General features: G+C 39.4%; 1 protein-coding gene across 3 annotated transcripts; it reads right to left on the bottom strand.

Moving 5' to 3' along the window:
- Positions 1-333: 333 nt before the first annotated feature.
- LOC106594507 (OX-2 membrane glycoprotein) lies at positions 334-5975 on the bottom strand. Of its 3 annotated transcripts, XM_045713727.1 has the most exons (12): positions 5739-5975; positions 4436-4774; positions 3475-3780; positions 3145-3180; positions 2868-2973; positions 2706-2770; positions 2482-2511; positions 2342-2401; positions 2181-2198; positions 1976-2038; positions 990-1028; positions 334-893 (listed from the first exon to the last, which is right to left on the bottom strand). In XM_045713727.1, exons 1-6 carry the CDS (start codon positions 5788-5790, stop codon positions 2728-2730), a joined length of 882 nt encoding a protein of 293 aa, XP_045569683.1. In that variant the 5' UTR covers positions 5791-5975; the 3' UTR covers positions 334-893; positions 990-1028; positions 1976-2038; positions 2181-2198; positions 2342-2401; positions 2482-2511; positions 2706-2727. The 3 variants fall into 3 exon arrangements, with proteins under 3 accessions (XP_045569683.1, XP_045569685.1, XP_045569684.1); XM_045713729.1 differs by lacking the exons at positions 4436-4774; positions 5739-5975 and adding an exon at positions 1241-1303 and having other exon boundaries at positions 3475-3712; XM_045713728.1 differs by lacking the exons at positions 334-893; positions 990-1028 and adding an exon at positions 1241-1303.
- Positions 5976-9053: the final 3078 nt, after the last annotated feature.

Here is a 9053-nt window from a genome sequence, read left to right as displayed (position 1 = left end):
TAGTGAGAATTACTTGTGTCCTCTGTATGGTGTAAAAACAATCTGGTACACTGACTATCAAATCCATGTTTCAAAAGTCTTTAAACTGAAGAGACCAGGTGTGATGCGTTCTGCCTCTTTATGAGAGACGTCAGAGAGAGTCAGTCAAGTAAACTGTGGATCAAGTGGACCATCGGTGGCGCGCAGTTGCACGAGCGCTGCAAAACTACAGTGTCAATCCCGTTTCTCAACAATCTCTCTCTAAAGTTATATTTAGGTGACCTCTAGTGGCAATTGTATGTATTTTTGGTTGTTCTCTTGAGCGGCAGAAGAATCAGACAATTCACTCTTGAAGCATTTCCAGCAGCAGATTTATGACACATTGTATAACAAGCGATGTCACAACATACATTACAACATTGTTTAAACATTTTATTTATAAAAGTAGAAAACAAACACACAACAAAGGACATCACAACATTGTGTATCTTACAGCATTTGATTTATAAAAAGTGAAGAAAGAAAACACACACACACACACAAAAACACACACCATGAAAGTAGTCTACATTATGACATTGTGTGGGTTATAATATCACAACACACCATGAAAGTAGTCTACATTATGATATTGTGTAGGTTATAATATCACAACACTTGATTTATAAAAAAGTGAAGAATAAACACACAAACAAGTGTAGTGTGGATTTATCATGTTTCATCATTAACCAACTACAAACTATATTTTCATACTGTATTTACATATACAATAACCAGCAGGCCTATGTGTGTAGGCCATTCAGTCCACTATTCAGTACCCACAATGCCTATGGATAGAAACGGTCTCTGAACCACACAGATGTGTGTGAGACAGTATGGTAGTCACTCAGTCCTCGTAACCCTCTAAAAGTTTCCTAAGATAGATACAACAAAATGGCATAGATATTTATTTAAAAATATATATACTTCTGACTGCATCTTTGTAATTATTCATGATTATTTCAGCTCACCTTCTACATTGCAGGTCATCTGGTCTCTCAGGAGATAATCTGTATGAAAGAAGGTAATTTAAATATTGACTGAAGAGAGTATCCTATACTAGTGACATGAGTAACATAACATAACAACAACGCAACAAATGCAACTCATTTGCATGCATGCAGTCACCATGACTACCACCTCAAAACATCATTCCAGAGCTACTTGTTCAATGAGAGAATAGGTATAAAAACCCCATAAAAACAAGAGAACTTAAACCTACTTCTCTACACCATCTTGTGCTTGTTGCATCATACGCTTGGCTGAGGAGCTGAGGGAGTCTATCCTAAACACAAAAAGTACATTTTTAAGTAATGTTTGAATTTTGGGGTTATTGTAACCCATTTTAACATTCACAATCATCTCTTTCAAGCCCTCTACCAGGATGATCAAATATAGTTGTACAAATACCAACATTTTGAATGGACTGGAGATTGGTGTGGTCTTGAAAGAAATGAACATGGTCAATGTATTGATAAGAACCACATTATCTGTGGTAACACACAGTCAGTGCCGTTTCTAGGCTTAAGTGAAGTGAGCGGCTGCTTAGGGCCTCCAACCAAAACAATGTTTTTCTATACAGTATAAATCATATATGTTTTAGGAAGTCAGTCGGGGTCTCAACATACTGTTGAACTGCAGGACATTAACTTTTAAGCTGCCAAGAGGAAGGGCAAAAATCTAGAAACAGCCCTGCAGACAGTGATGTAAACACTGACGTAATAAACATGAGCACTCTTTGATCACAGAAATACACATCTTTCCCAAGTTGAGAGAATATATAGTACATTAGTGACATGATGAGTAACAAAGCATAACAAATACTAACATGCAGCTGAATGCATGATGCAGTCACCATGACTACTCTATGACCACCACAGTAGTATATCATTTCAGAACTTCTTCCTCAAGAAGAGAGACTACAGCAGACAGTGAGAGAATGAAGGTGTAAACCTACCTCTTTACAGCCTCCTGAGCTGGTTGTATCCTGCGCTTGTCAGACGAGCTGAGGGATGGTATCCTGAAACAAGAGGAAATGTTTTTGTTATGTTCAGATTTTTGGATTTTTGTTCATTTATACTAAAAGCTTTTGTAACATTCTCAAAATTGTCTGTTTCACGCTTTCTATCGGGATAATCAAATAAAGTTGTAAAAATACTCACATTTGTGACGGACTGGAGCTTGGTGTGAAAGAGATCAAACCAGACAATGTACCGGCAGGAAACATACACAACAGAAATACATTTCCAAGTTTCATTCCCAAGTTTCTTGATCAATGAGAGAAATTACAGAAGACATTAAGAGACTATGAAAGTAAACCTACTTCTTAGTCAACCTACGCTTGATCGCTGAGCTGTTTGGTGAGCTGGTTGACGAGTGTGACCTGAAAAAACAAACGTTTTTTTTTATATATAATTATTATTTATCTTAAAAAGCTGCTAAAAATGTTGAAGAGATACTCACATTTGTGATGGACTGGAGGTTGGTGTGACACTGAAATAAATCAAAATAAACACTGTACAAGAACCACATCATCTGATTCATTATTCATTCATTACAATTATTTAATCATGAGAATGAGTTTTAACCTGTATAGCACACATTCTCAGAAAATGTAATTATCATGTTTTCTTTCAAATAGGTATCCATCATAATCTCTTAAATGTTCTTTAGAATGAGCATCTTACTGTTTGGATGTTGGTGGTGTCTTTAAGGGAGTTCTGCTGATTTCAGGGTCAGGAACTGGGGTTTTCTACATCAAATTAGAGATCAACTGGTAAACAACTGGCAGTCAAATCACATTCAATTCAGAGTAACTGTTCAGTTTCAAGGAAATAGTTTTTATCTACCTGGAAGAGGTATCTTTTCTCCTCTTTTGCAGCCATATTACACAGAATACAGCAATGAGACACACTGAACCCAGCACTGCACCAATCACTGCACCAACCACTGCACCTGTGAATGAGAGAGATGACAAGAGAAGACAGAGGTCAACTTCCCAGGTACACCACACTAACGCTTCATACATGTAAATATGTCTCTGCACTACACCTGAAAGTTGAACAGTAAAAGAGTCAGTCAATAGGTTGATTATGACCTGTCATTATTAGAATAACAACCACTTACCACTGATCCTGTCATCATCAGAGACCTGAGATTGACCTAGAACAGAAATACACAGGAAGTACTTCATCATGAACACAGGAAGTACTTCATCATGAACACAGACAGTACTTCATCATGAACACAGACAGTACTTCCTCATGAACACAGGCAGTACTTCACCATGAACACAGGCAGTACTTCACCATGAACACAGGCAGTACTTCACCATGAACACAGGCAGTACTTCACCATGAACACAGGCAGTACCTCATCATGAACACAGACAGTACTTCATCATGTTCCTGATCATGTCAATATATTATGGTGGTATTAACCCTAACCGTTTCTCACCTGCAAATGAAGCTTGATCCCTAGTTGGAATCACCATGGAAACCTCCTTGACGGCACCACGGGATGACGCTACACACCTAACCCTGGTGTCTTTGTCAGGTAGACTGGACGCTGCCACCATGGCAGTTATGGTGACAGTGACTGTTTCATTGGAATGGGTGACATCAGCCATGGTGGATTTGTCTAGACTGATGTTTTCTATGTGGTCCCAGGTTACTATAGGAACAGGTCGTCCAGTAGCAGAACAGGACAGAGTGGTGTGACTGTTGTTGGTTTGTGTGATGAGGAGTGAGGGTCCATACAGCTCTATAGGACAACAGACATAGTTCACAGTGAATGTAAATACTATAATGTTTTCATGTACATCAAGGTCAAATGGATGCATGATGATTTCAAGGAATTGTTCCTGGGTTAATCATTTACACACAGGTCAAGGTAGAACAATGGATTGAAGGCATTTGGAGGCCATTGTTCCTGTTTTAAAGGGATATGAGACATTGTTTTAAGACCTCAAAAGTAGTCTAATATATTTTATTAATTTTTTTACCCATTTTTCTCCCCAATTTTCATGATATCAAATTGGTAGTTACAGTCTTGTCCCATCGCTGCAACTCCCGTACGGATACAGGAGAGGCGAAGGTCAAAAGCCATGCGTCCTCCGAAACACGACCCTGCCAAGCCGCACTGCTTCTTGACACACTGCTCGCTTGACCCAGAAGTCAGCCGCACCAATGTGTCGGAGGAAACACTGTACAACTGGCGACCATGTCAGCGTACATGTGCCTGGCCCGCCACAGGACTCTCTAGAGCGCGATGGGACAAGGACATCCTGGCCGGCCAGTGCCTTAGACCGCTGTGCCACTCGGGAGGCCCAAAAGTAGTCTAATGTTAAGGTGAATCCACATTATACAATTTCGATTTTAGAGTGAATTAACCCCTCCTTACAGTGATCATATTTTACCATTAATTTGGAGGCAGGTCCTGCCGCTGATAGCTCCTTCTGGATAGGCGTTAAACAGACACTTGTAGCAGGACTCATCTCCTCTTGACACTCCTCTGATGACGATAGTGCAGTTCTGCAGACCCTCGTCTTCAAACTCAACGTTCCTCTGAAAAGGTGGGTTGACTACTGGTCCAAATCGTTTGTTGTAGGTGGCCACATTTTCAGTCCCCCCTGGTGTCACTTTCTGCCAGGTGACTTGAAGCACGTCTTTGGGTTTCATGAGCCTGCAGCTGAAGTGAGCGTCCTCTCCCAGGGTTGCTGTGACAACCTGCTGTGTTCTCACCAGCTGAGAGAGCCCTGCATGAAGACAGTTACAGGCTGTTTAGTACACACATCTAATATAGCGCTACATTTTAGCAACCTGCAGTGAACACTGTGAAGGGACTAAACAACAGCATAAATACATTTAAAGGTATACGCAGTATTGCATCTATCATTTCAATTCCCATTCTGTATGTTTGTACATTTCAAAGGACTCTTGGAAGACTAGCCCTTGGTGGGCTAAAAGAGATCCTAATAAAATCATTTCTAGGCTGTTATGTGTGTATGAAGTTTGAAACACGTATGTTAATGTTGTACTTAGAGTCCCCCTTGACTTCTTTCCAGTTTCAGTTTTTATCCAATTAACTGACTGGACAGTGCTTTTTTCTGTCCTGACAACAAATCCACTTTTTTGCTATAGCTGATATAATGCATCATATGGCAGCTATTGAAATATATATTTAAACTGTAAACTGGTCCCTGGCAAGTAAATGTACAAAAATATAGTAAAATACATCTTGCAGAGAGGGAGATTGGGAAATATGTTAATAAGACACATGTATTTTAAGCCAACACAGTATTTTAAACTGAGGATTCAATGTCAGCTCAAAAATCTCCCAATTCAAATGTCCAGGCAACTTGGATATTTAAGCTACAAGGACTTTTCTAAGTTCCATTTTTTTTAAACAGTATAGAACAGGAAGATGCTGATGTTTGTATACTGATGGTGACTGGACCGGCCATTCACCAGTAAAAAAGGCACCTTAGCTTCAAATAATATAATAATAATAATTTTAATTATTATATAATAATAATGAATTAATTGTATTCCTTTAAGGACTATATGCAGTTACAATTGATGCATAATGCACCTATACATTTAGTGTAGTTATCTACATCTCATAATGAAACACAACTCTGAAATGTATTATACTGTATAACTTACATTTTAGACCTACAGACTTATCAAGTACTTCATATGAAAACTGATGTAACTCACCCTCAGTAAAGAATAGCAGTTGAATAGAAAGGTAACTGTTAACATGAGCCATGGCAGCAATGTGTGGCTAGGTGAGGCTAGGTGATGGACCTCTGGATGATGTGTGGCAAAGCATTATTTGAAGCTAGGAACCGTTTTCAAGAGAGGCATGGTAACTTAGTACATTGGATAGTTTAAAAAATAACAAGCTCTGTTCTGCAACCTTGTTGACCAATGTTGAATGTGGCTTTGTGTTGTGAGCTCCTCCCATAGATATAAGGACAGTTGCTAGTCTTTCTACAACTCCTCCTCCAGTGAAAGTGAAAGTAAACACAGAACAGTATCAGGAAAACACCGTTGCAAGGTTGGAGGTAATAACATTATGTATCATCATGCATAGCTAAGTGAATCTACTGGTGAGATTAACTTAACCTATATGAAGGTTTTCCCTTGTGTGTGTCAGTACCATTGCTTGCTCAAAGATGTAGCTGTGAAGTAAGTCTCTCCCTACAGCCGTTTGATTGGCTCAGCAAATTGAGTGTGAAATCAAAGATTAGGGTGGCGTCTGAACTATGCTCTACACAGCAAGCAGATTTGATTTGTAAGTACTGTATATTATACATGTGTAGCCAGCATACACAACTAAGTGTGTGTGAGAACGACATGTAAGATATTCATGTGTCAAGGGGAAATGGACTAGCCTGAATACCAGTCTCTAGCTAACATTCAATGTTTTAGAAGAAACATTCATGTGTTGAAAATTCTAATTGTTTGCATAGTCAACTTACACACAGCTCTGATACACACACTTACCCCACCAGACATGCTACCCAGGGTTTTTCATAGTCCCCAAATCCAGAAAAAAATGAAAAGCGTCCAGTATTGTATAGAGCCATTATTGCAGATCTGGCTCCTGACCCTGAGACCGAGTTTCCCCTCGTCTGGAGGTCCCTGCCTGGTCCGGTTGGGGAGTCTCCGCCAGAGCCGGAGCCCTTTATGCTGTCATAGAGCTGTCTTAACCCTAAGAAGATGTATAGTCTAGCTTTTCTTGCATAGGACTCCAACAGCTAAGGATCGCTTTTTAAGGAGAGGCCAACGGAGCACAGCTGCTTGCATAATACACAAGAGACAGAGGCTATAAACTAGGAGCCTATTATGCATAACCCATAATGAATTAGCTAAATATAAGGCTAATGCTGCATTGAATGTATTACCTGACTTATGTAGCCTAGGACATCAATATATCAATCTAGAACAGGATTATCTATTTTGGATGCAATTTGAATGGAGTTGACGGAGAGAGAGAGAGAGTGCTCACGCGTGCACTGATTTAAAGCAATGATATTCAAATCAGCAGTTGCAATTAAAAATAATGGAATAACAAGGTGACTCCTGAAAGCCAGAAGGAGATGGGTAAATTAGATGCATTTGGTCTTTATATTACTGTAGGATAGGTTATGCTGCAGCAAATGTAGGCCTACCTGTCACTACCTGTCACCATGACGAGACCATAATACAGTTGGTCTGTCTGTCCTCACCCTGAGCGTTGATGATTCATCATGTAGGGGTCGTTGAGAAGCCAGATTTAGACATCACAGTTCCATTTCACGCAATACTGTTCATTAACATAGTTTATTAATTTACCGGTTTCTTGCAGTTATTTATCCCGGTAAAAGGGAGCGGTTTTGGGCGGTAATCCTGGTGAATCTCTGTAACCGGTTCCCCACCATTCAATCCTAAAGTGTAGCTGTACTATTATGTAGGAACGTTTACCAAACTTGTAGTTATGTGTGAAGCTGTTAGTAATGTGTGTCATCTACATGTAGTAAAAGTATTAAAAAGGCAATAGAAATAAGGTAGTTATTAGTTGTCGGGAATGGAGGACCAAAACGCAGCAGGAATGTGGATGCTCATCTTGATATTTATTTTTAACCAAGAGAACACCAAAATAAGAATGAACGATCAACAAAACAGTCTTGTAAGGCTCACACAGGCAAAACAAGAAACAATCTCCCACAAACACTACACCAAACAATTACCCATATATAGGACTCCCAATCAGAGGCAACGAGAAAGCACCTGCCTCCAATTGAGAGTCCAACCCCCATTAACCTAAACATAGAAATACAACTAACTAGACTACACATAGAAATACATTAACATAGAACATTGCCCAAAAACCCCGGAATACATAAATCAAATACCCTTCTACAAAAACACCACCCCGAACCACATAAAACAAATACCCTCTGCCACGTCCTGACCAAACTACCATAACAAATAACCTTTATACTGGTCAGGACGTGACATTAGTATTTATTCAATGTTACTGTGAAATACTAACAGCTGATTTTCCAGAGGGAAGTGAACAACCAGAAACCCATTTAAATCAATATGTGATAAACTGGAAAGATATTCCCTAATATCTTTTAACAAGACAATCGTGCAAGCTCCTGGAAAATACACAAATCATCAACATAAACCTTGTACTTTAATGTTTACTGAAGACAGGCTTAGCACTAAATACATGTAAACAAAAGTGAGTTATCACAAAGACACAATTTACAGCCAAACATACACTCATCAGACATAGGAACTTTAGTAAATATAAATCAGGGGTCTCCACACGGTTGTGCAGGTTTTTGTTCCAGCCCTGTTCTACCACACCTGATTCTAATATTTAAGGTTTTGATAAGCAGCTGACTAGTAGTATTGTGTGGTGTAGAACAGTCAGAAGTTACAAATATCACAGCTGAGCTGCAGCACGTCACCAAAGACAATACACGAAGTGTATAAAACATTAGGAACACCTTAATAATATTGAGTTGCACCCCTTTTGCCCTCAGATGAGCTAGTGGTTAGATAATGCAAATAGTAGCAAGGATATAGGGGGCAACTTTGTCTCATGGCCATTTCTAGGTTTATCTTATCCCATAATTGTCAATTTACTACTTTAGCAAGAGGTTCACAATACAGAGTTTGAATGATCCGCTTTGATTCGTTGTTGAAGTAAAAAAAATTAAAATCCATTGTGGTGTGAAGGAAATGTATATCATGTGAAGATCCAATGTGTTTGGATTGTAGAAGAGGTCGGGGAGGAAAGCAAATCCAGACTCATCGTGGAGAAGAAAGTGGCGTGGCGTTTGGCCAGAGCAATATGGATGGGTGGTCAGGCTAAACCAAAATGGAGCTCTTCTTTTCTACTGTATGTCTATTTGTATTTAGTTATTTTTTAACTACGCAAGTCAGTTAAAAACTAATTCTTATTTACAATGACGGCCTACCCTGGCCAAACCCGGACGACGCTGGGCCAATTGTCTGCCGCCCTATGGGACT

This window comes from Salmo salar, unplaced genomic scaffold, assembly GCF_905237065.1.
Source record: "Salmo salar unplaced genomic scaffold, Ssal_v3.1, whole genome shotgun sequence".
Taxonomy (NCBI): domain Eukaryota; kingdom Metazoa; phylum Chordata; class Actinopteri; order Salmoniformes; family Salmonidae; genus Salmo; species Salmo salar.
This window is presented reverse-complemented; position numbering and strand designations above follow the sequence as displayed.

What these genes read in the sequence shown, in the direction of transcription:
- LOC106594507 (XM_045713727.1), bottom strand. Translation starts at nt 5,790, where the DNA reads ATGGCTCATGTTAACAGTTACCTTTCTATTCAACTGCTATTCTTTACT. An exon ending in GACCTGCCTCCAAATTAATG is followed by an intron (nt 3,781 to 4,435) that starts GTAAAATATGAT and finishes GTTGTCCTATAG; the next exon opens with AGCTGTATGGACCCTCACTC. An exon ending in TGATGATGACAGGATCAGTG is followed by an intron (nt 2,974 to 3,144) that starts GTAAGTGGTTGT and finishes TCTCATTCACAG; the next exon opens with GTGCAGTGGTTGGTGCAGTG.